Raw genomic sequence first — 27,742 nt, forward strand, 5'->3', positions numbered from 1 at the left:
TATGTACAATGTAATCTAGAGCTGGTTAAGAAAATCTGAAGCTCAAATAGTTCTTCTTCAAAGTTTTTTCATTCAGGTAAGTAAATTTTAATATAGGTTTATTTAGTGTACTTCCTTTTTGGGAAGTATATTACCAAAAAATCTATTTACCTATTCAAATTGTAGTGTATTTGTCTACATGCCTGATTATCTTACAATCTAATTACCAGAGTGTGTCTTATCATTATTTTCTGTGTTAAAACAATTCAGTTGCCTTGGAACATTTTACAATCAAAAAAATAATTGAATTAACATTATGCTTCTGAATATTGCTAGTTAAGTTGTAGATCAATTTTAAAAATATCATCTTCATTTTTATGTTATTTATGTGGACATATGCAGGAATTTTAGTGTAACACTTAATAACCACTTAATAGTGCTAATAGGAAAAAAACCAAACTCTGTAAAATAATTTATAGAGGTTTATCCTGAGCTGAATATGTGTGACCACAACCTGGGTGGGGTGACATACCAAAGAAGCCTTGGGTAAGTGGTCCCAAGGCATTCAGGCTATACTTTGGCTTTATAAGTTTTCGAGAGACAGGAATTGCAGCTAAAGCCATAAATCAATACATTGGTAAACATTGGTTTGGCCTAAAGAGGTAGGACATCTCAAAGCAAGGGCTTACAGGTTATAGGTGAGTTCAAAAATTCTTTGATTTGTAATTGGTTAAAGAAATAAAGTTTTGTCTTTTTAAAAGCTTAGAATCAGTAGAAAGCAATATTTTAAGATAAGTCTTAATCATAGAGCAAGCCTCAGTGTACTCAGTATACAGTGATCTGTTAAGTAAATTGATGGCCTACAGTGTGGCTTAACCTTTGCCTTGCCTGGCTTTTGTTTGAATTTGCAATTAGTCTAAACTCCAAAAGGGAGAGAGTATAAAGAGACATGTCCAATCTCCCTTCCTTTCGTGGCCAGAAACTCAGTTTTAAGGTTTTTCTGGGGTCCCCTTGGCCAAGAGGGGGTCCATTCAGTCAGCAAGGGACTTAGGCTTTTATTTTTAGCATACAATAATAACTTCTTCTAGTTTGCTCTGTGGAGGATCAGGATCTGTGCAATGGCAAATTAGACAAACAAATTTGCATTTTATCATCTTGTGATTAGTGCAGCTTGAAGGGACAAACAGAAACCCCCCAAAATAGAGTATATCATCTAGGAAAGGCTTTAAATTTATATCTGTTTAACTACCAAACCCTAATAATCTCTTTCCCATAGAGAAGTTTAAAAAATCTATTTTTTTAAACAGTCATTTTCCTCCTTAAATGATAGTATCTTTAAAAGCTATTCTGGCCGGGCACAGTGGCTCACGCCTGTAATCCTAGCATTCTGGGAGGCCAAGGTAGGAGGATTGCTTGAGCTCAGGAGTTCTAGACCAGCCTCAGCAAGAGCAAGACCCCGTCTCTACTAAAAATAAAAAAAATTACCCGGGCATGGTGGTGTCTGCCTGTATTCCCAGCTACTCAGGAGGCTGAGGCAGGAGGATTGCTTGAGCCCAGGAGTTTGAGGTTGCTGTGAGCTAGGCTGACACCATGGCACTCTAGCCCGGGCAAGAGAGTAAGACTATGTCTCAAAAAATAAAATAAAATAATAATAAAAAAAATTAAGTTCTTCACCTTAAAGCTTCACCTTAATTCTGATCTTACAGAATCAGCTAACTATATATTTTTAGATCATCTTGCTAATATTAATATATATAACAGAAAATAAAATTAAGCTTGTTCCAATAATGATACATGTTTTCTCTAATTTCAATTTGTGAGACATTTTTCTCAATTCCAGAGAGTATATGCTTTCAAGAACTTTGTACCTCTGGTTCCAGACACTTTGCTTAATATTTACACACCATCCGTGCTATTGTATTCAACACTGTTAGTCTTTTCACCCACAAGCATTCTTGTCACCACTTTTTATTCATTCAGTCTGTTGACCACTATGTGCAAGATGCTGAACTAAGCACAGGGGCTACATTTGAGAACATAACAGCTCCTGCTGTCCTGGAATTCATATTCTCAATAGAGAGAGAGGCAGATTTTACTTGGTATTCCCAGTGATTAAGTTTATATATGCCCCTCATCAGAACATCCACTGATAGTTTCTGATGATTGGACTATTAACCTTATTAGAGACCATCCTAAATCACACGAAGGCAGAGGTAGAGTTTTAAACTGCACTCCTTCGTCCTCAGCTTATCCTCCATATTTACTGCCGCCAGTTCATTCATGGCTGCGTTGTCATTTTCAGCCATCAGCTCTATCCTGAGGACTTCCCAATTTACATTTTTAACTTCTTCCTCTTTTACAAGTCCAATTTATCCAGGCTTTATCTCTCTCTGTTTCCAGCTCTCCTTTTGAAATTAGTGCTACCATCCTAATCCAGTCCCTCATTATCTCATAACTGCTAATACTTTCCTGACTATTATCCTGTCAGTTCGTCTTACTTGCTTCTCTCACATTAGGTCTTTAAACACCATTTCATTAGGGAGCCCCTCTTTCATGCAGTATTTTCTCACAAACTTATCCTACAGTGATCTTTTCCTTATCTCAATTCTTATAGCCCATTTCTGTACCACTTAATCTTATATTTGGTTGTGTAATGCTTTTCATTATCTAGTATTTTGTTGGTTATAAATTTTTTCAATAAAAAAAAGTTGCCAGCTGTGTGGAAAATAGTGTGATTGGGTGATACAATCATAAATAAGACATCCTCAATTTTGTCCTTAATATTGGCTAACATTTATTAAGTGGTTGCCGGGTGCCTGGCACTGTTGTATGCACTCTCTGTATATTAACTCATTTAATCCTCACAGCAACCCCATTGGTACACACGATTATTTTTCTCATTTTATGCAGGAAACAACTTGGGTGCAGAGAGGCAAGGAATTGCTTAGCTAATAAATCACATAGCTATGATTCAAACCCACTTCACTGGCTTTAGAATCCATGTTCTTAACTGTTACTACTCTGTCATCTAGTTGAAAAGGTCAGACAGAAACCTGAATTAGCATATTTTGAGGTATACTATAAGCACTTTGTGACAGTTTTAAAGTGCTAATGCAGTAGCAGGAATACTTCCTCCTAGGAAAAGAACAAAGGGTCTTATGAAGGATTTGGAGGTGAGGAGGAGAAAACATTCCAGAGACTGAGGAATAACGCACTCTTGAGACAGGACTGTTCAGAACATATTGTCAAGAATAATTTAGTTTAGCTGGGTCAAAGGATTCTTGAAATGGTAAAGGGAAAATAAGTTTGTAAAAGGATAAGTTTGTAAGTCGCACCCAAATCATAGATCTTGAATGTCTTGTAATAGTCTGAGTAAGAGATAGCAAATCCCTGAGTTAGGTAGCCAGCAGACGTAGAGATTAGAGGAGAGATTGGACAGATCGTACTGACTGGATATACAATAAAGGTAGGGGGAGTAAAAATGGCTGTGAGGCGATTGAGAGAGACAGATGCCATTAACAAAAATATGGAGCACAGTTAGGAGGTGTTGGTTTGGGAGAAAGAATGCTGCCTAATCAGTTTGAGACTTGCCAAGTTTATGATGCCAGTGGGACACACAGCAGGAATCATTCAGCAGACAATCGTAATGCAGAATTTAAGAGATCAGAATTAGAGATGGGGATCTTGGCATACATTTATTTGATAGCTAAACCCAGAGAGGCACGTAGAAGAAAAACACCTAAGAGACAGATGGAGGAATTGGAACCAGAGAAGAAATATTCACAAAGTAAGGAGAACCCAGGACATTACAGTGGTTTAAGACAGGAAATGAGAGAGTGGGATGTTGCTGAGGGGTAAAACAAATATGGCAAAACATCAGCATTTATGAAATCTAGATTGTGAGAACACAAGTATTTATGTTTACATATTTTTATGCCTTATGTATGTTATTTTATTCCTTTCCTCCCCCCTTTTTTTCCTCCTTTGCTACCTGTCATTGGCTGTTCCACTTCAAATCCTTTTCTAGTCCTTTTTAGCCTGTGTCAATTCTAGATTCCTTCATGGCACCTGGAAATCACATATTAACTATGGTATTAATAGCTACCTATTTTATGTGTGTGTGTGTATATATGTGTGTATGTGTATATATATATATATACACATACACATATATATGGATAAAGTGAATATTATGTTGTAGACATAAGAGTAAATGTAGGTCAGTCCTTGAGAAGACTCCTTTGGGAGATTTCTAGCAGCATAGCAGACTGAGCTGAAGCAAAGAGCCCTTTACCCTTCCAAGATAAGAATACTAAGAACAACAAGAAGCCTAGATTATAAGAGAATGAAAGGGAAATCTAGTTTTGTTTTAATCTTTTTTTTTTTTTTTTTTTTTTTTTTTTTTTTGGGACAGAGTCTCACTTTGTTGTCCAGGCTAGAGTGAGTGCCGTGGCGTCAGCCTAGCTCACAGCAACCTCAAACTCCTGGGCTCAAGCGATCCTCCTGCCTCAGCCTCCCGAGTAGCTGGGACTACAGGCATGCGCCACCATGCCCGGCTAATTTTTTTATATATATATATCAGTTGGCCAATTAATTTTCTTTCTATTTATAGTAGAGACGGGGTCTCGCTCTTGCTCAGGCTGGTTTTGAACTCCTGACCTTGAGCAATCCGCCCGCCTCGGCCTCCCAAGAGCTAGGATTACAGGCGTGAGCCACAGCGCCCGGCCTAGTTTTGTTTTGGTACTAGTAACAATACCTTAAAACCAGAGTGTTTTCAGGAACTGATACCACAGAATGTAAGCCTTGGTGCCTGGGGTTTTAATACCTACTTGGAACAAAAACTGTGCCTTTAGGCAGCTGGAACTGAGCCTCCTGCATAAAGCCTAGCCTCAAAGGGCTACCCTTCTGTGATAGGAGAATGAGAAATTTCAGTGAGAAACTAAACTAAAATGCCCCAGAGACTGGGGGCAGGGAGAAATGGGAGTTACTGTTTAATGGAGTTACTGTTTACAGGGTTTCAGTTTAAGATAATGACCAAGTTCTGGAAAATGGATAGTGATGATGGTTGCACAACAGTGTAAATGTACTTAATACCACTGAATGAATAGCGCACTTAAAGTTGTACTCTATAAAATAGTTAAAATGATAAATGTTATGTTATATATATTTTACCACAGTTTTAAAAAACAGAAGGGCAGGTTTGCGACAGTCTTTTGAACTAGATGGGAAGTGGGAGCTGGAGGGGAACAGATGGTGGCCCGAGCTGGTGGGAAGCAAAGAGAAAGGCAGGACTTCCCTCACCCTCCACCTCCCTCTATAGGACTACTTATAAAAGTTCAGTAACTCAGAGCTAACATTTGTTAAATATTATTTCCTAGGGACTTAATATATGTCCTTAACTTATAACCTCACTTCACGTGTTCGAATGTATTGATATTTCCACCATCCCGTGATGCCAAACCTTTCCTGTTTTGAGACACTTGCACTCTCTGTTATTCACGGCATGTTGTACACCCTATCATGTCTTTTGTGGACCTCTGAGACTTCAGGTGCACCGAGCAATGAGAACAAAGCCTGTCTGAAACCGCTGCCCCAAACATTCTTCTCTTCCTCTCTAGCCTAGTTTTTGGTGTGGGGAATGACACTGTTCTTAACCCTTTGCACTCGGATGCCAAGTGTGACTCGACACAGTTAGCAAATATTATAGAGATTAAAATTACTCTTTGAATGTATCAATAATTTGAAATATAAAAAAATCAATAAGTTTGTATGAAAAGAAACTCCAGTTTTTTATTCTACTGCCGCACTTTGTAAAATCTGGGGTATTTAAAAAATTAAATCCTGAGTAGAATAAAGTTATCGAGAAAAAAGCAAGTGAGTGCAAAGGGTTAATACTGCTACTGTTTTTTAGTAAAAGTTTTACTATTCCTTTAGAAAAGCAAGTGAATTTAGTCTGCATGGTTATCTGCAAGAACTGTTTAGTGGCAAAGTCCTGCCTCTCTCAGAATACCTAGAATCTTTCTGTTCTGTCATTCATTCTGCTAACCAGCCAGTCATTCATTCAATATAATTGTTATAAGCCTGCTGTGTGTTAGGCACACTGTATGCTGAGATAATCAAGGAATTTGTCCACATATTTTTACCTGTTGATACATTTATTACATCCAATTTTTATCCTCAATAAGGAACCATGAAAGAATAACAAAGCGCTTTATTTTTTATTGTTCAAATTTTAAAAACTCTTGATAGATATTGTTTATATGTAAGTAAAAAGCATATCAGAAGGCAGAACTTTTAAGATAGAGAATGAACAAGGAAGAAAATGTAATGACAGTTGAATAGCTTTTCCTTGAGAGTAAAGAAAACACACATCAGTGATAGAAAAGTCAGAAAACAAGTTAGGAAATTAACTAAACCAAGCTATCCAAAAATGTAGTTAAATAAATGGTGGCACACAGATGGGCCTCATTGAAGGTGTCATGCTGTGATTTGATCCCTGTATGAGACTGGTTTTTATACTTCCCTCATTCTAGGAGCCATCTTACAGATGTGTTCTACTGGTCATAAGGAGATCTGGATAAAACAGGAACGTTTACTACTGTTACCAAGAAGCAGCTCTTAGGATCATAATTCATCTAAGTTTTGGTTTTCACCGAAAAAGTTCCTCTAATAGGTTTTGTTTGTAGATTTCAGTTCAAGCCTCTTCGAACTTGCAGAGATTAATAAGATCTAACTAACATCTGTTTTTTAAATTATCATGATTTATAAATTATTCCTTTTATGTTTTCTATACATGTGTTCTTATTCTTATCTGTTTTCTGTAAATTACACAGTCCTTCCCTTGTTAATGGTTAATACTTGAAACTACTGTGGTATTCTTTCAGTTTAATATGTGTTTTCTGTGCACCTATTATGTGTCTAGAACTTTGCTATCAAATAATACAATAAGACCGGAAAGGAAATTATTTTCTAGGATAAAAATCAGTTATCCTGATCTGTAGAATTCGCAAGCCTCATCATGACTATACTGATGTCTAAAATTGTAATCCTACCTTAATTTTGTACAAACATTTAAAAGGTATCCTACTTCAACAATTTGGCTTGGCTTGATACATGTTTTTTTATGGCATTTCATGACATATATGCCTGTTGCCAGTGACAACGCTTGTATTTGTAACTTAAAAATCTGACAATGGATTACTGGGCTAAAATTGGGAAACCTGAGGTCTTACCCTAGCTCTTTCACTAATTGCCCAGTGAACTTAAAGAAGTTTTATCAACCTTTGTAGGTCTCAGTGTCTTCTTTCTTAAAAACAGAGCATTGGACTAAATTGTCTCTGTTTATCGAAATGAAACTGTTTTAAGAGAATATAACTACAAAAAATGTTACCTTTTATGGTTTAAAAAAGGTAATTAGAGTCCAGTGTACATATATGATTCCAGTTACTAAACTAAGAATCAAGTACCATTCTGTTGAATAATATGGCCTTTGGTATGTACTGGATGCTCCATAGTAGGATATAATGGAAATAATATTACAGATTTCTAATTTTCACTATATTATTTACCAATAATATATCTTGATTTTTTTTTAAATCTCTTCAATTTCTTTTAGTTTCAGTTTTTTCCTGAATAGCATAATACAGAAAATTTTCTGCCTAAAAACAGAATAGTTCTTCCCACGAGGCCACATTTAATTTTAAGAGCTATAAATCTGTAAGTTAAGATGTCCCTTGAGACAGAAAAATATCTCTTTGGTAGACTTCTAACTTAAAGCATAAGATCTGCATTTTAAGCTTCACTAATCCTTGGGGAAATATGTAATTATTGTCATGTCCCACTTGTGTGTCAGTTACCCACATCTATTAATACATTTAGAATTTATCTTACTACCTCCAAAGGGGCCTGGTAGGCTCCCCATCTATTTCTCCTGTGGATTCTTCTATTTTTCCCCGAAATATTCATTCAACAATAATTCATTGACTTTATAATATGTTCCAGGCATTGAAGATGCATAAGTGAGAGGCATAGTCCCAAAACTTCAGGAGATTATAATCTATGCACAGAACCAGTTATGTAAAGAGTCCATCACAATTTAATGCAGTCATCTTAATAAAACTATATTAAGGTGTAGACAGACCATAACAGATGGCATACTTAACTATTCCAGGAGTTAGAAAGGCATTGCAGAGGAAACTTATTCTTATTGGAGGAGGATAAGCTACTAGGTAGAGATAATTTAGAGTAGTGCAATCTATTAAAAAAGGAACAGAGCTATGAAACAGCCTAAACATTCAGCCAGTGGTTTCAGATATCTGAAGTATAGAGTATGAGGCCAAGTTTAAGATGCAATAAAACTAGGAGAGGTAGACAGGGGCCAGATGCCCAGTCTTTAGATGCCATGCATGGGAACTTAGATTTTTTTCTAATAGTGGAATTATTTATGATTAAATTTGTGAGATCTTACACAAGTATGTAACCTCTCAATGCCTCTGTAAAATGGGGTAGTAGTATGTTGTAGATTATTGTGAAGGTTAAATGATTTAATATGTGTAAAGCACTTAGTGCCAGATATACAATAAACATCTGTAAGAAGGCCAGCAAACCCTTGTATAATCTAATGCCTGCATCTCTTGAGTCTTATTTCTCAAAATCTTACTTACCCTGCCCTAGATCCAAGATTCAGATTTATTGTGGTTTTGATTTACATTTTCCTGATTATTTTGAGCATCTTTTAAGTGCTTGTTGGCAATTTGCATATTGTTTTTGGAGAAATGTCTGTTAAGACTCTTTGCCCGTATTTGAATTGTATTATTTGCCTTTTTATTGTTCAATAGTAGGTGCTCTTTATGTACACTGGCTACCACCCTTTTCAGATATATGTTTCTAGAATATATATTTTGCATCAGGGTAATGCAAATCAAAACCACAATGCGATTTCACTTCACACCAACTAGGGTTGCTATAATAACAAGTGTTGGCAAGGATATAGAGAAATTGGAACTCTTATGAAGTGCTGGTGGGAGTATAAAATGATATAGTATCTTTGGAATACAATCTGGCAATTCCTCTAAAATTAAACATAGAATTACCATATGGCTCAGCAGTTCCACTCCTAGGTATATACCCAAGAGAAATGAAACGTATGTCCACACAGAAACTTGCACATGAATGTTTATAGCAACATTATTCATAATAGTCAAAAAGTAGAAACAACCCAAATATCTGTCAGATGGGGAATGGATAGACAAAATGTGGTATTCATACAATGGAATATTTTTCATCAATAAAAAGAAATAAAATACTGATATATGCTACAACATGGGCCTTGCAAACTATGCTAAGCGGAGTGATGAAAATGTTTCAAAATTGTGGGGATGGCTTCACAACTGTATGAATATACTAATACTAAATAGCATTAAGTTATATACTTTAAATGGGTGAATTTATGGTACGCTAATTAGATCTCAATAAAAAATAAATTTTAAAAAATCAATATTGAATGCATCAAGTGTGACCATATCCTAAATTAGGAGATCAAACTAGATAAATAACTTGTAAAGGCCACCTCCCATGTACATGATTCTAACCTTCTATAATTTTAAATTATGTCAGTGGTAAATCAATCAATACTTTCTAAAACTTGAATTTTGAACCATAACTGACAATCTAGTGAACAGATGCATGTCCTCTGAAACTGTTTAAAAACTAATCTTTATTGTTTTTTCATGAGGTTTTAAGTCAAAGCCAGTTATCATGTTCTAAAATTTTTCTATTAGCATCATGTTAGTCTTTAAATATAATTTTACTTTATCCTGAGTAGTATAATAGTGGTGCATCTAACTGATTTTCTTTAATCTATTCCTCTGCATTTTCCTAAAAACAAGGTTTCAGACAAGTGAGTAATAATATAATCCTTTTTCTACCTTTCAGTATTTAAAAAACAACAGAAGACTGGCAACAGTGACTCACACCTGTAATCCTAGCATTTTGGGAGGCCGAAGTGGTAGGATCACATGAGGCCAGGAGTTTGAGACCAGACCAGCCTGGATAACATAGTGAGACCCCATCTGTTTAAAAATTAGCCAGGCATTGTGGCTCATGCCTATAGTCCCAGCTACTCAGGAAACTGAACCAGGAGAATCACTTGAGCCTGGGAGTTTGAGGTTGCAGCGAACCATGATCACACCACTGGGTGACACAGTGAGACCTGTCTCTAAAAATATAAAAATAAATAAACAAAAGAACAATAATGATGACGAAGATTTTATAAAATGAATTTATCAATGCGGTTTTCAAAACAAATCTTTTTTAATCTTTTTGAATAACATAGTAAAAGTTGGGTCTTACTTATTTTTTCTTCTATTTTTGTTCAGAATACTTTTTTCTTTTATTAAGAGCTTTGGATTTTAATTTGGCTTTTTTATTAACTTCCTAGAAAGCCTTAAGAAAGTCATTACATCTCTTTGCTGGTTTCTTAATCTTAAAGGTGGTGATTGTGTTCTTGTTTCAGGAATAGCAAGGCAGGGCATAACTTTCGTAGAGCACTAGAAAGATGTAGCTAAAAATAAAAAATAATATAAGAAAATATAAGAAATAAGAAATAATTATAATATATTATATAATATATATCATATATTATATAATAATATATTATATTATAATTATAGGAAATAATTATAAAAATAATAATATAAGAAATAATATAAGAAAGACTGCAAGTCATGATTTAGAACTTTTGCATGGATAGAGTATATAGAATTATTTTATATGTAGGGATAAAGATTTCAATAGATTTTACATTTATGTGTAATTTAAAATACCTTCATTGTGGGGGGAAAATGCTGTGATGAGCATCTTAAAACACACTACCACATTTTTCTTATCTGTATAATGGCAATTATATGGCATACATTAGATAAATAAGTCGATATAACAGAAAGAAGATACTGAAATAGATGCATACACATACTCAATTGATTTTTGAGAGTGTTGTCAAGGCAATTCAAAAGGGTAAAGGACTGTCTTTTCAACAAATCATATTGGAACAACTGAATATCCATGTAATAGAAAATAAACCTTGACCCCTACCTCATCCTTAAGATAGACAAATATTTCCTAGTCAGGATGCCCCAATCACTAATAAATACTGATAAACTAGACTTTATGAAAATTAAAAGCTTCTTCTCTTCAAAAGACACCATTAAGAAAATGAAAATATATATATTGTCAACAATTGTGAAGGGTCAGTTTCATGCTATTTGTGAACTAACAAGTTAGCCTGCCATAATTTTATGGATGCTGGTAGAAAACATGACTCCTGGGTCAGAGATGAAGGACAATTTATTACTATAGTGACAGTAGTTATCAGAATATTAGTATATTCGTGCCAGTTCCCCAGGCCTCAGATATATCAAGATGCATTAGCAATTGTACAGGTTTCACCTTAGCCCACAAGAAGGACATCTATGGTACTTTGATCATCAATAACAACCCTGATCTGAGAGTTAAGGCTGACCCAAATGTCTTCCACCATCATGGTAGGTGGTGTCATTGATCAGTTCAGATAGTCAGGGAGTGAGAGTGGCTCCATGCCATTAAGCAAGGCTTAACATTTATTTTTAGTTTTGAGCAGTACAACACTGGCTTGTGGCTTAACGTTTTTGGCCACCTATGATCAATATCAGATGGCAAGGTCCTCATGGCTGACACCATCTATTACAACCTTGAGATTTCTTTGACTCAGCGCCATAGCTGCAGCGCTTTCTAGCTGAGGCCGTAGGGTTTGCACCTCTGGCTGACTCAAGCTAGCACGTTGGTGACCTTCTTTGGTGAGTCCACCTTAATCAGAGCACCTGTGTTCCCATTACTAAAATATTCTCACTCAGTTTCAATATAAGGAATAAGATAGTTTTCTAGGGGGCTAGGGCTGACCACAAATATTTACTAAGATTTCTTTAGGTTAGTTTTTCATTCTCTATTCTCTATTTCATCCGCATTCTAAATTCAATCTAGGGCAATAAGAGCCTGAATACTAGTCAAGGCCTCATCCTTGGTTTCCTACAAGAGTATATCTATCTCTGAGAGATCTCCCTGAAAGGGTAAAAGCAACCAGGACCCCCTTCCCAAAACTCTGAAACCTCTTCCTGTCATTTGCAAATACATTTAAGGTTGGCATGACAGACTACAGAAGAAGTTGAGCTAAAAGACAGCCATCTGATTCCATTCTCCCTTAAGTACTACACCAGCCATGTTCTAATGACTGGCCTGGTTTATGCGCCTGAATTCCTCTCTTTTCATGGTCATTATGAGTGTATATCTCTAATTGTTGTCTGAAAGAGTATAGAACCTTATGCCTATGCAGGATGAATCTTAGTACTGTTATTTAAGCTTGATCATTTGGTGGTTTCCTTCCACCAGATCCAAATAACCCAAAAGAGAGCAAGGCAGAAGCTATGTCTTTTATAACTTATCCTTGGAAGAAACACTTTGTCATTTTCACAATATCTATTTTGTTGAACAGATCAGCCCTAGCCACTGTGGGAGGAGTATGCATGAGGGCTTTAATACTAGGAAGTAAGAATCACTGAGGAGCTTGGAGCTTGTTACCACAATGGCTATGTAAGATAGCAACATCATAGTTAGCTGAATAAAGAGTGTATAGGAACTCTGTGCTGTCTTTATAACTTTTTTTATAAGTCTAAAACTACTTCAAAATAAAAGTTAAAGAATTTTAAATAAAAATGTAAGTTACAGACTGGAAGGAAATGTTCACAATACTTATATCTGACAAAGATCTTACATCCACAAAATATAAAGAACTCTTACCACTGAATAATGATAAGGCACCCCAATTAACAAATGGTCAAAAGATATAAACACATACTTCATGAAAGTAGTTGCTATTCAGTTTGCCAATAAGCTCATATAAAGGTATTCAAGATCATTTGTCATCTTGGAAACGTAAGTTATTAACCACAGTAAAATACATCTCATTCCCACCAGAGTGGTCAAAATTAAACAACTGGCAATATCAAGTGTTGATAAATATATGGAACAACAATAACTCTTATGCATTGCTAGTTAGAGTGTAAAACAATACAACCTCTTTGGAAAAAACTTACGTAGTTTTTTTATAAAGTTAGATGTATACTTTCCCTATCCCCTAACAAGTCCACCCCTAGGTATTTATATAAATGAAATGAAAACATGACCTCAAAGAATGTTGTACACAAATTGCCATGCCATCTGTATTCACAATACATAATAATCAAAAGATGGCAGCAACCCAAATATCCATTAATAGGAGAATGGATGAACAGATTGTGATACAATCCATTTTCTGATATGTGTTGTGAAAATGAGGGGACTTCAAAAAGCTTGTGTAAAAATGGAGTTAATAGGTAAAAATAAAAAGTATAAACTTTATTTTTCAACATAAGCACTGTCAAGTTCAAGACACTTTTATAAGCAATGATAATCAGCCATTTAGTCCATCCCTAAAGAATTGAAGGTCCTGAGAATTTAAGTCAATGCAGTCTTTTTTACATTATTAACTGAAGAAAAATGGGTGCCCTTTACAGATTTTTTAAGATAGGAAACAAAAAGAAGTCAGAAGGAGCCAAATCAGGACAGTAAGGTAAATACTTAATGATTTACCATCAAAACTGTTGCAAAATTGCCCTTGTTCGAATAAACTTAAGCAACAAAGTGAAAGATCTCCATAATGAAAACTATAAAACATTGATGAGAGAAATTGAAGAGGACACACAAAAAATGGAAAGATATTCCATGCTCATGAATTGGAAGAATCAATATTGTTAAAATGTCCATATCACCCAAAGCAATCTACAGATTCAGTGCAATCCACATCAAAATACCAATGACATTCTTCACAGAAATAGAAAAAAACAATCCTAAAATTTATATGGGACCACAAATGACCCAGAATAGCCAAAGCCATGCTGAGCAAAAAGAACCAAACTGGAGGAATCACATTACCTGACTTCAAATTATACTACAGAGCTGTAATAACCAAAACAGTATGGTACTGGCATAAAAACAGACACATGGAGCAATGGAACAGAATAGAAAACCCAGAAATAAATCTGTTCATCTATAGTGAACTTATCTTTGACAAAGTTGCCAACAACATACAATGGGGAAAGGACAGTCTTCTTTAATAAATGGTGGTAGGAAAACTAGATATCCATATACAGAAGAAAGAAACAACCTTTATCTCATGCCATATACAAAAATCAAAATGGATTAAAGACTTAAATCTAAGACGTGAAACTATGAAACTACTAAGAGAAAATATTAAACACTTCAGGACATTGGTCAGGTGAGGACTTCTTGAGTAATAACTTCAACGTGCAGGCAACCAAAGCAAAATTGGACAAATGGGATCGCATCAAGCTAAAAAGCTTCTGCACAGTGAGGGAAACAATCAACAAAGAGAAGAGACAACCCACAGAATGGGAGAAAATGTTTGCAACCTATCCATCTGACAAGGGATTAATAACTAGAATATATAAGGAACTCCAATAACTCAATAGGAGAAAATCAAATAAGCCAATTAAAAAGTGGGCAAAGAATCAGAATAGACATATTTCAAAAGAAGACATACAGATGACCAGCAGGTATATGAAAAAATGCTCAACGTCATTAGTCATCAGAGAAATGCAAACCAAAACCACAATGAGATATCATCTTACCCCAGTTAAAATAGCTTTTATCAAAAAGACAAGCAATAACAAATGCTGGTGAGGATGTAGAGAAAGGGGAATTCCCCTCATACACTGTTGGTGGGAATGCAAATTAGTGCAACCACTATGAAGAACAGTATAGAGGTTCCTCACAAAACTAAAAATGGAACTACCCTATGCCCCAGCAATCTCAGTGCTGGGTATATATGCAAAAGACGGGAATTCAATATATTGAAAAGAACCTGTACTCCCATGTTATTACAGCACTTTTCATAGTAGCCAAGATTTGGAATCAATCTAAGTATCCATCACTGGATGAATGGATAAAAAAAATTGTGGTATAGATACACAATGGAATATTATATAGCCACAAAAAGAATGAAATCCTGCCATTTGCAACACCATGAATGGAACTGGAGAATATTATGTTAAGTGAAATAAGCCAGGCACAGAAAGAAAAATCTCACAAGTCCTCATTCATATGTGAGAGCTAAATATTAAAAACAATTGATTTCATGGAGACAGAGAGTAGAATTATTGTACCAGAGGCTGGGATGGGTAGTGGGAAGTAGGGGGATATGGGAGGATGGTTAATGGGTGCGAAAATGTAGTTAGAACGAACAGTATTCAGTAGCACAGTCAAGTGACTATAATAACAGTAAGTTAGCGTATACTGTAAAATAACTAAAAGTGGAATTAGAATGTTCCTAACACAAAGAAATGATAAATGCCTGAGGTGATGGATATCCCAATTACCCCAAGTTGATTAATTCACGTTGTATGCCTGTATCCAAACATCATATGTGCCGTATGAACATATACAACTTTTGTGTACCCATAATAATTTTTTAAAATAAACAAATTACCCTTGTTCGATGAGAGGAATGAGCAGGAGCATTGTCATGGTACAGAACTCTCTGACGAAATTTTCATAGGTGTTTTTCTGCTAAAGCTTTGGTTAATTTTATCAAAACACTCTCATAATAAAGCAAATATTATCATTCTTGGGCCCTTCAGGAAGTCAACAACTGAAATGCCTTGAGCATCCCCAAAACTTGTTGCCCTGACCTTTGCTCTTGACCAGTCTGCCTTTGCTTGACCAGACCACTTCCACCTCTCGGCAGCCACTGCTTTAATTGTGCTTTGTGCTTTGTGTTTCATCTCCTGTTACAATTCTTCAAAGAAATGCTTCAGCATCTGGATCCCACTTACTTAAAATTCCCATCGCAAGTTCTGCTCTTATCTGCATCTGATCTGGGTGCAAAGGTTTTAGCACCCAACAAGTGGAAAGTTTGCTCAACTTTATTTTTCAGTCAGAGTTGTGTAAGTTGAACCAGTTGAAATGTCAATGGTCCTGGCTATTGTTTCTGCTGTTAACCATTGGTCCTCTTCTGCTAGGGAGTGAACAAGTTGTATTTTTTCCTCACAAGTTGTGATAGGGGCTGTCTGCCACGGTGGGCTTCATCTTCAGCATTGTCTTATCCCTTCTTAAAACAAGTTATCCATTTGTGAACTGCTGATTTCTTCGGGGCATTGTCCCCGTAAACTTTCTGTAAAGCATCAATGACTATTTCAGCTATTCTTCCACCAAAGCTTCACCATAAATTTGATGTTTGTTCTTGCTTCAATTTTAGCAGAATTCATGTTACTCCGATAGGGGCTCTTTTCAAACTTACTTATTATCCTTCTTAGTGCCTCAAACTCAATCCTACATGTTATAATAAGTTAATATGAATTTATTTTGGTACAAAAAAAATTGTGAAATCCATGTATAGTTTTTTTATAATACACATTTTCCATGAACTTTTTGAGGACTACTTGTGTCTGTAGTTTTCATTTCTTAAATAGTTTATTTAAAAGACCAAAAGTTTAATTTTAGTAAAGTCCATATATTTGTGGCTTTAGCATTAAAGAAAAAAAAGAGGCATATTAGCCTCTAACACTGAGAGAAGATCGCTAAAGCCTCTGGAGTGAAGGAGTCTCTGGGAGACACTACTAAGAGTGTCTGTTGTTTTGCAATTCGAACAGATTTTAGAGCCTTTTGTTAGAAGGGGCACCATTGAAGGTGAGCCATTTTGCAAGTAACTGCATAAATGAGCTTAAGTACAATTTGTAAATGAGAAATATGTTTCCTCCAGCGCCCAAAAGAGCCTAAAAGAAATTGTGGGTGCTTCAATAGCTGTTTCTTGACAGTGTCTTGAATGGAGCGGCCTTCAATTTACTGAATAATTTTCAGAAATTTAACCAAGGTGAACTCCTTTGTATTTTATGTTCCGAATGAGTGTGTCAAATTAATCTGGTCAGAGGAGGAGGTCATCAGTGCAATGTCATACCTGTGTCCTGGAGAAAATAGGGTACAGTTAAGATCTTGCCCTCAATGATTATATGTCATGTTGAGGTGTACCCCATGGTGGCCAGGTAGAAATGAATTGAGTTCCTTTGGAGGCAAAGACAAACTGCAGTCCAGAGACACTTGAAATAGGCACTGAACAGAACATATTAAATAATCTTAATAGCAAAATATTTACCAGTTTAGTCAGTAATTTCAATTATATTGGATATGGGTCCTTAGTGAGGTAAACTTACCTCAATAAGCTTAAAGTAATCCTCTGTGAGGCACCATTCATTCTTCCCAAGGATAAGAACAGGCCAAATTGGGCTGTTACATGGACAAGCAGTGGGGATAATCACCCCTTCTCTAAATAGGTCTTACATAATAGGTTTCAATCATTAAAGGCCCTGTTGTAATTTACATTGGGCTATTTTAACTATTTTAATGGAGAAGGCGATATGTCCATGGGGTCCGTTTTATCAAGGCAATTTAAGTGCCAAAGACTTAATTGTAATTCGTTGCTTATTGAGTTAAAGCGTCCATGACCACTATAGGATTCTTTTAGGGCAATGGGTATGATGACCATGGGGAAATTTAGGTAAGACAATAGTTCCTGTGGTTGAGATGAGGCATACCCGTTTGTGCTTTGTATTATGTTCAGTAACTTCCGCTAAGATTGTGGAGGGTTCCTTGTTTAAGTTTAGTGGGATCCCCAGTATTGACTAGAGGCATGAAGATTTGCTTACTTGGTATATTTCAGCAGATGTTAATTCAGAACCAATGTTATAGAGGCCAATCCTACCCTTTTATCTGTTTGTTGTATAAATACTTTTAGTAATTTTTGGATTACCAATTAGGCCAAATTGTGGACGTCTGTTTCAGTTTTTGTTTATTTTGTGTCCTCCTTGTTATGGACTGGATTGTGTTCCCCCAAATTCACATGTTAAAGCCCTAACCCCAATGCAACTGTATAGAGATAGAGCCTTTAAGAAGGTAATTACAGTTCAGTTAATGAAGTCATAAGGGTAGGTCCCTAATCTGAGAGGATTAATATTCTTAAGAAGAGCAAGAGACAAGAGACACCCCACACACATATATACACTTACACAGAGGAAAGGCCATGGGAGGACAGAGCCAAAAGACAGCCATCTGCAAGTCAGGAAGAAAGGCCTCGAAGAAGAATATCTCTTCTTAAGAGTAAAAAACGTTTGAGGTGATTTGTTTTTAATTTTGTTGTTGTTTTTAACATACCATTTGTTTACATATGTATTTGTTATGGGCACTTAACTCCTCAATTTTTAAGTTGGAAAGGAATGTTGTGTAGCTGAAAACTAAATGCACTAACTAAACTAAATGCACTAACTAAGACAGAATTCTGTATACATAATGTAAAGTTAGAGGGTAGTAGATAATTAGATTATTAGCTACACCATCCACATTATTAGGTATATATCTGATCTTTTAAGTGGGTGATGATTCTTACCCACTTTTAAGTGGGTAAGAATATTATTTCCTTGGGTAAAATTTCTGAGAATTTGTGGGCTGAGCTGAATCTATTAAAAATAGATTGAATCAAAATGTTAACTTCTGTATTTATATAAACAATGATCATTAATAGGTTATTTCGATAGAAATACTGCTCATTAGGGAGTTTCAGTATCTATTAGATAAAAATGGGCCTTTTGTTACTAAAGTGTGAAAATACAATAAATAAGTACATTTAAAATTTTTCTTTTAATTTGGCCATGATTATTCAGTGCCAATTAAATTAATGATATTTTCTAACTAACATTTTATAGTCCAAAGCTGTGAGAGGAGCATTCATATAAGTTACTTTAAAAATATATAGCCCTACAACCTCCGGGTTACCCCTAAACCCCAAGAATAAAAAGAATTTTCCAAGGCACCAAATCTTTTAACATAGCAGGTTTAATGGCAGAAATCTGTTCCAAAGGGACATTATTTGGGAATACAATTTAAATTTCGTTATCAGTTCTTTAGTAAATATATTTTGGGGTCATTACATAAAAATATTGAATAACTTGAAAACTTACTTTTTATTTTGTATTCAGTATGGAGATTTATTCCCAGGGTGGGCTTTTCTGATGCAAAATTGGGATGCTTGTATAGTCACAACAGCTGTCCCCACACCATGTGGTATCTTCCCTTACTTTACTGTAGAGATGAATTTTTGGCCCAGAGTTTCAGTTATATTGGACACACATGGTTTTAAGTGGCAAAGCAGTATGCTTATGCATTCATTTGACTTTCACAGCTACAGTTGGCTCCAGATTAGAACAGGGAGAATACATTCACACCATGGCCACCCTCATGGCTGCTGTAGTAGCTGGATCACAGGAGGCTCTGTTGCTTCTAAAGACACAACTAACTATTGCTGAGGAATTACACATTCACCAAAGAGCTTGCTGTACAGCTGTACGAGGGAGAATAATGAATTGCTAAAAAGGTTCTCTCAGATTTCAGATTATTGTCCTAATGATTATTGACTTTTTAAAAATATTAATAATAAAAATGATGGCCATGACATAACTATGAAACTAAAAAGAAAGATTGTTATAACAGGTGGGTGATTTTTTTCAGGATATCAATCCAAACATTTTATTTAAAATCTTTCCATTCCGTTCTCATTAGAAAGGAATTATTAATAAAATCAGATTGGTTTTTAATACCCAGTGTTCATATGTGTAGCATAATTGGAAAGCTAATCTATTAAAAAATATAAATTATTTTAAAGAATTCATTTGTGAAACTATATTTTTTAACATTTTAAAACAATTTTGCTGCAAAAATATTTTAAATGAATGAAGAAATTAGATGATTTTAGTGTGAAATTGCACTAATATACTGTATGGTTTAAATATATTAATGTATATCTTTATGCAATTTCAACAATGTTCTTCATGGTATGATTTTGCACTGAAAGTTAATATTTAAATTCTACTTAAAACTTAACTGTTTTGCATTTCTGAAACCAATTGGTACTCTTATTAAAGCTTCAGCTTTTTTAGCAGTAAAGATATGATTTCCTAGGAAATCCAATTATGTTCTTCTAAATAGTATTTGAATAATACTTTTCCCTTAAATAAAGTAAAAATAAAGAAGCAGAAAGAAAGAAAAAACCTCTGTGTAAATTTTTAAATCATCCGATATGGAGAATTAGATTTCTGATAATCATTAAATATCAAAGAAATTCCAACCAGACCCAATGTGGGCTACCTTTTTATAGAAGTGAATTTATGCATGTATTGTAGGGGCTGTACTGATGAATATGTTTGAGGCTTTCAGCTCTTAGTGGATACAAAATAGAATGATTGATAAAATCCTCCCTACTATTGGCTATTATTTACTGACTCTTAAGTGGCAGGTTGTATTTATGCCAATTTATCTGCTTCAGGGAACATTCTTGATAGCAGAACAAAGTGAATAAAAGTAGTTTGCTTTGCAAATGAATGCAAATGGGAGAGCCTTTCGGAAAGCCCTTTAACAGGGGCAGTGCACTTTGATTATGAGTGAAGCTGCCATTTGGACATGGTGAAAAGAGCACGCTTGAACCATTGATTGGGGGAGACAGTAAAAAGTCAGGAAGGGCCCCGTTAAGCTTGCAGTGAGGCAGGCGGATGTCAGTGTGGTTAGAGCACAGTGGGAGAATGACAGGGAGGATTAGTGTCAGGGAGAAGCTTTGCTGTAGCTGTGGAGATAGTCCCTGGGGTCACTCACCTCTGACTGTTGTTCTGTGCTGATGGCTCTGTAATGCAAACTGCCCGATGTGTGCCTGTTCATTATCGGAAATGGTGATTAGAAAAGGTATTTGTCTCAAAGGTTTCCTTCTCTCTCTCTCTTTCTCTTTCTTTCTTTTCCTTCTACTCTTTCTTTTTAATTAAAGGAAAATAAGGTAGGCTTCCTCAATCTCTCTGCTGACTACTGGAGTATTGTTTAATACCAGAGTGGTTTACTACCTCTGGTGGGGCATAGTTTAGTGCTAAAATGTAATGTTTAATAATTGTAACATGGTTATTTGCCGTTTGATAATAATTTCTTTTGCTTTGCTCAGTTTTAGATTTGATCACTGGTGGTGCTGAGTAACATGCAAAGAATATTTGCTTTTAGAATTTTTGTTTATGCAGTTTTATAATCTTTAAGGTTTTGTTATGCAGTTTAATAATTTGGTCAACTTTTAGAAGCTATGTACCTTCTCAAAATTGAAATTGTGCTTATTAACGTGGACTTGATTGTTTAAGTCTTGGTCACAACAGTGTCCGATTTTATTTCTGTTCCGAAGTTTGGTAAAATGCTAGCATTTGAGAAGTTAAATATTGTTACATAGAATGAACAAAAAATACATATTTGTCTATGTTACTGATACTAGATCAGTATATTTATACTTGTAAGATTTTTTTTTGCTTTCTTTAACGTATAATTTAAAAAGAAAAACTTCAAAACCTTCAGTAGTAAGTTATTTGAGGCATTTGTGAGCAGCATTGCATTTCATAGCAAAAATGCATTTCATAGGCTTTGAGAATGGTTTCTCACTTTAATGCAAAATGGAATGGTCTTTTTTTTTTCCCTCCCGTGTCTTCAAAAGCCTGGTTTTGCAATATTTCTACTTTCTTGGTTGGTATACAAAGGAAAATTTAAAAGTCTGCCAGAGCTTTGCATTCTAATGTTAAATATGCAACTCAAACCTTTATTGAAACTATTGAGGTACATTTTAGTATTACTGTTTTTTGCAGAAAGCATATTGCCAATAATTTGTTTCACAGGCTTTTTAAATGTTTTAGCAAGCATTCTTTCAATTATCTTTTTAAATATTCTTTAATGTTTTGCAGGCACCTGAATGGACAGAGGAGGACCTCAGCCAACTGACTAGAAGTATGGTTAAGTTCCCAGGAGGCACCCCAGGTCGATGGGAAAAGATTGCCCACGAATTGGGTCGATCTGTGACAGATGTGAGTTCACTGAGATTTGCATTGTATGGAGAGTGACAAACCAGAACAAGCTAACTATGTAGAAGGCAGACATAGATGGGTCCAACATTATCTTTGGAGAAGGGATACAATCCTTTTAGGACCTCCAAGTGAACCTTAATGAAATAAGCAAGAAGCAGATGTGAGCTAGTCCTCAGGTCCACAATTAGCAACTGGGTGAGGAATTCTAGTGATTAGAGGCTTAAGCTACTGTAACCTAATCACACAAAAACAATGCCAGTTTTTGTGTTTATAGTGACCCCTTGAACTGTGGAAAAAATAGCTCCCAAACTGATAAGAATTAGAGCGGTATTATCTCAGCTGGATCTTTTTATCATTGAAGTACAGATTGCAATGGGTATTTAGACAGGTAGTCTGGATTAATTAAATGAGCAGAATTCTCATAATGCAAGTGGATGTTTGCCTTTTTGTTTCAAGGATGATACCCAACATCCGTTTTGACAAGGTGTTTAACTAGAAGAAACTCTGTGTGTGTGTGTGTGTGTGTGTGTGTGTGTGTGTGTGTGTGTGTGTGTGTGCACGCGCACGCTATTAATGGCCATATCTAACATTTGAAAAACAAAGTATTTACCTGGAAAGGTTTGGATTTAACATTTTGATGCTTTTATTGAGGAAATGTAGAGTAGAGAATCTTTTTAAAAGCACCTAGCACAGTGCCTGACATTTACTAAGTACTCAGTAACTGTTTAATTGAAATTGAGAAAAATCCTTATTTTTATCAGTTATCAAATTCATATGTTCATAAAGGGTAGTAGTAAATATGCTTTACTAAATTTACTTTAATTAAATCCTATAGATCTAAAAACACTTAAGCAGTTACTGAAACAAAGATTTGAGTTTGTCCTTCAATTCTGTTAGTATACCTTTAGGTTGTTTTTGATAATGACAATTAAAATAAGACCTGGAAAATGGTCACTAAACACAGCTACCAAAAATAAAGACTTGTTATAAATGCTATAAGTTACTTTCTGTAATAAACTTCCACTTTTTTAATTTAAAAACAAATTTAAAAAATATTATCAATTGAGTATCCCTAATCTGGCATGTTGGCACTCAAAAAAATTCAGATTTTGGACTTTTAGATTAGACATATTCAACCTATACTGTCAAGTTTTGGTTTCTTATTTTTTGAGGTTTTTTTTTTTTTTTCTTTTTTGCATGGGACATGGTTTGAGAATTTTAAAATATATATATGAATACTGTTTCTACTCTATAATTCTTTTAAAATCACATTTAAAAGACTACAAGTTGAATTTTTATAGGATATTTTGCATCATTTCCACTTCAGAATTAAATTCTGATTATGGGGAAAATAGCTATTGTATCTTGCACCAAATTTTTATTTATTTATTTATTTTGCAATGGTTCACGAGGAGACCAGTCATCTTGAGTGACTGGAGAAGAACCATAAGGATACCTTTTCTGCTAAGAATGTTACGGGGATGGTGCATTTTATTATCTTGCTTTAAGGTTGTTCATAAAAGATAATTTAATAATGACTTATCAGTAAATATCTGACCAAATTAAAGACATTCCATGATTACTGATATTTTAAGTACTATGACCCTCTGATTATACAGCTGCTATTAATATAGTGATTATCAAAAATTACTAAAATAATTTTTAAAAGTTATACATTTTGGTTTAAAAGGGCCCAAAACTTTTAGTTCAATTGCTTCATGAAAAAGTAAAATAGTACACTAATTTAGTGTCTCCTTTGAAGACAGCATCACTTTTAACTTTTTAAATAGTATTTCTGTGAAGCTCTACAGTTAATGGTAAAAAGGCAGATAAGAAATCGAATAGAGCAAAATTTTAATTTGTTGTCATTGAAATCTGGTTAAATTTTTATATATATTTTAAGAGGAGAAAGGTAAAAGTTTTAAAAATTCTAAGAATATACATGATATAACCAACAGAGCTTGTAGATCTAGAATATCCTTAATTCACAGGAGTAGTCTTGATGCAGTCAAAGGCATCTTTTTAAACTTTGCAAATTCATTCCATATGTCTCAATTTTTTTCCCCCTAGACTTAAACCCAACGGAGACTGATTCCATGTCTGTAACAGATATTGTCTCCTTTTACCATAGAAGTGGCAAATCTGACTTTTTGAGGCTTGTTGTTGTTGTTATTGTTTTGGTTTTTTGCCACATATTCTGTTTTCATAATACCAAAAGTACCTTGGAAATAAATACTTATTTACCTAAACTTTTGTGGCACAAAAAATATGGCATTGAAAACTTTTCTTCTATGTCCGTGTAGACTCACCGCCTTTTTGTTCTGTGAGCATCATCTCCGTATCTAGACTATACATTTCATTTCAGTACCCACACACACACAGTTCATCCCTCGCTAAAGAAGAACAGGTGTCTGAGACCCAGCTAACTCATTTTAGTAACTAACACACAGGGATGACTTTTGAATCACATCGAAGCAGCTAAAAGGGATGGGTTCACTAGCACTCTGGGAGGCCGAGGCGGGCGGATTGCTCAAGGTCAGGAGTTCAAAACCAGCCTGAGCGAGACCCCGTCTCTACTATAAAAAAATAGAAAGAAACTAATTGGCCAACTAATATATATATATAAAAATTAGCCGGGCATGGTGGCTCGTGCCTGTAGTCCCAGCTACTTGGGAGGCTGAGGCAGGAGGATCGCTTGAGCCCAGGAGTTTGAGGTTGCTGTGAGCTAGGCTGACGCCACGGCACTCACTCTAGCCTAGGCAAGAAAGCTAGACTCTGTCTCAAAAAAAAAAAAAAAAAAAAAAAAAAGGGATGGGTTCAGCTAGTACAGTTTCTTTGGCAGAATGTTAAGTGAAAGTTAACCGCACTTTAAAAGAGTACTTGTGCTTCATTTTGGCTTATGGTGTTAATTAGATTTGTTTTCGTTAAGTATTTGATTATGAAAAAGAAGCCGGGTTCAGTTGGGTGTCATCAGAACTTCTGCATACTGACCTGATCACCCGACCAGTTCGCCCCTGCTCTGCACAGCTGTTCTCTGACCGGGTGTCCTTGCTAAGTGTGTAGCTTCAGGCTTAGTTCTCTTTCCTTCAAGAAACAATTGACCTTTTGGGGAGAGAGGTGAGTGCCAGTGGTAGGATCTATGTGAGTCTTTATTTGGGTTGGCAGATTACAGGAAAAAATAATTTTATTCCTCAATTAAGAAAGGAATTAAGTATATTAGTTATCATAATTAGCAGAGTTAGATTGCTAAATTCTACTCTGGATAAATTCAAGCAATGTTTTTAGCTTTAAAAAAAATTGATGCAGAGTGTATTTTAACTTAGACATACCTAAACTGTAAGGCCTACTTTATTATGGATTAAATATTTTAAATGTTGATATATGCCTTTCAGCAAATAATTTTGGTAACCACAAAGGACACCCAAATTGTAAAAACAACAGAGGAAACAAAAACTGTCTGGCATGTAAAACCAACTTATATGTGATTATTAACTGCAGGTTTTCTAAATTAAGGTCAGGGAGCCTCAGATTTCTTGCTTGTGAAGTAATACTATTCTCTTGCCTGAAAGGATGTAAACTGATTCTGCTTCTCACTGTGGTCACTAATCTCTTGCATTCTGGTTGTGATAACAGACTGATTGGAGATTTTCTGCCTGCTTGGAAAAAGCCCAGGTAGGCAGCAAAACAAAAAGCAGGTGGCTAGATTTAAACAGACTTTTTTAATTAGCTCAGTACCATAGTGTGAGGTAAGAGGTGTGTAGTTAGATAAACAGCCCATTATGTGAGTGAAGATGATAAAATCCCCAATTTTATCTTCTCTAGCTTCAACTAGGAAGAAGATACCTATTGGGGGAATTTATATCTTCTTGTTATGGTGGTTTCAAAAACCCATATCTTCAATCAAAAATGTGCTTTGTGGTTTATCAGTGAAATAAATGTACAGTTATTATTTTGGTAAATATATTGCTATGACTTTTACAATCAGACTAGTCCTATACAAAATTGTAAAAGTGACAAAGATTGTCCTTTTGGTTTTGCCCCCTTACCAGCATCCTGCTATAGCAGTCCTATTGGTCTGAGCTTGATCCCATACTCCTCCTTCTTCCATTACTTTTTCAACCTCACAATCTTTAAAGATATTTAAATTTTAGAATGAAATGAGCACTTTGTCCCTTTCTCCTTGCTAGATGAGTCACTAGCTTACCTAATAAGCAATTTTGACATGATACAAATATAATTTATTGTATTACCAAATATCATATACACACACTTAACTTGTATTTTAATAGGAGTCTTCAAGTCCTTATCCCAAGGATATGAGTGACTGGTTTAAGAATTTCAGGCAACCAGACTGCCTGTTTGAAGGAGAGAGAATGCAGTGTTAATTTGATGTGGTAGGACCTTTTGTGTTCATCACTTAAAGCTACATAATTAATTGCTTAATCTCTCCATTGTCCTGGTTAGAGTTTTGCTATATATTATGGGATATCTAGGCCAGAGGTTTATAGATTTCAATCCCATGTCACCACTTCTATCTCAACATTGAGCAGAATCACACAGAAGACATGATTATAAACTATAAACTCAGTACATGAGCATAACATTGCAAAGAGCAGTTAAGAGATCAAACCAGTAATTTTATTTTTAACTTCTTTTGTGATAATGTTGATTACTCCATCACACATTGTTGTAGTTTTTCACACCTTTCAACATTTAAATATTATTTTATTTGACCTTCACAACAACATTGTGAGGTAGATAGGCGACCATTCTTTATTCTCCTTTTACAGCTGGAGTACACTGCTCCTAAGATACTTGTTAAAGGTAACACAACTATCAGTAGAACTGGGACAAGACCAGATATTTTGATTCCTTACCCAATATGTTTTTACCACTACTTAATTCTGCTTTATTGCTGTGTGTATGAAAAACACTTTAAATTTGGCTAGAGATTTTTATCATCAGACATTTTTTGATAGAGCTCTATGTTCATAGCGAAAAAGAAACTTTAAAACATACACTCAAATAAATGTTTTACCAATCAATCATAATAAAAAATGATCTCTATAAACATTTTGTTATATATCATTCTAGACTTTAGTCTTCCTATATAGGCATATGAACTGATATACTTTTAACGGTATTAATCTGTTTCCAGTCCTTTCACTTTGTTACGGAACATGAGCATCTTTTCATGGCAATAAATAAGATGTACATCATTTTCTGAAGAGTTGCATGATAGTCCATGTTGCCGTGATGTAATTAACCAATAGCCTATTGATTGACATTTAAATTACTTCTTTCTTTGCTATTTTATTGAGATGAACATACTTTTTTTTAAGTTCACCTTTTCACTCATATCTGTTTTTTAGCTTATATTCTTATAAGCAGCATAGTTCTAGAATATGAATGTTTGATGGCCTGCAGAGATGTTATGATAATATACAATTGCACTAACAGTGTATGTATGAGAGAGGTCACTTCCTCATACTATCTTAAACACTGAGTATTATTTCACTATTGCCAATCAAGTGAAAAGTGTAATAGTATTGATTGTTGTAACTTGCCTACTTAATTATTGGTCTGATTTCTAATAGAGTTTGTGTTAATTCATTAGGATTTTAAGGTAGTCTTCTGCAAATAATACTTTGCCATTTTCTGTATGTCTTATTTGGTTATCTTACATGATTGTATGAGCTAGCAATTGCAGAGAAATTTTATATTACAGTGATAGTGACTAGTGTGGACTTTTTTCT

General features: G+C 35.0%; 1 protein-coding gene across 1 annotated transcript in view; it reads left to right on the forward strand.

Moving 5' to 3' along the window:
* DNAJC1 (DnaJ heat shock protein family (Hsp40) member C1) overlaps positions 1-27,742 on the forward strand; it is a 188,866-nt gene that overhangs the window by 132,982 nt on the left and 28,142 nt on the right. Inside the window, exon 9 of the mRNA XM_075997491.1 lies at positions 21,867-21,986. Within this exon, the coding sequence (XP_075853606.1) occupies positions 21,867-21,986 (120 nt within the window). The remainder of the gene's footprint in view (positions 1-21,866; positions 21,987-27,742) is intronic.

This window comes from Microcebus murinus, chromosome 25, assembly GCF_040939455.1.
Source record: "Microcebus murinus isolate Inina chromosome 25, M.murinus_Inina_mat1.0, whole genome shotgun sequence".
NCBI lineage: Eukaryota > Metazoa > Chordata > Mammalia > Primates > Cheirogaleidae > Microcebus > Microcebus murinus.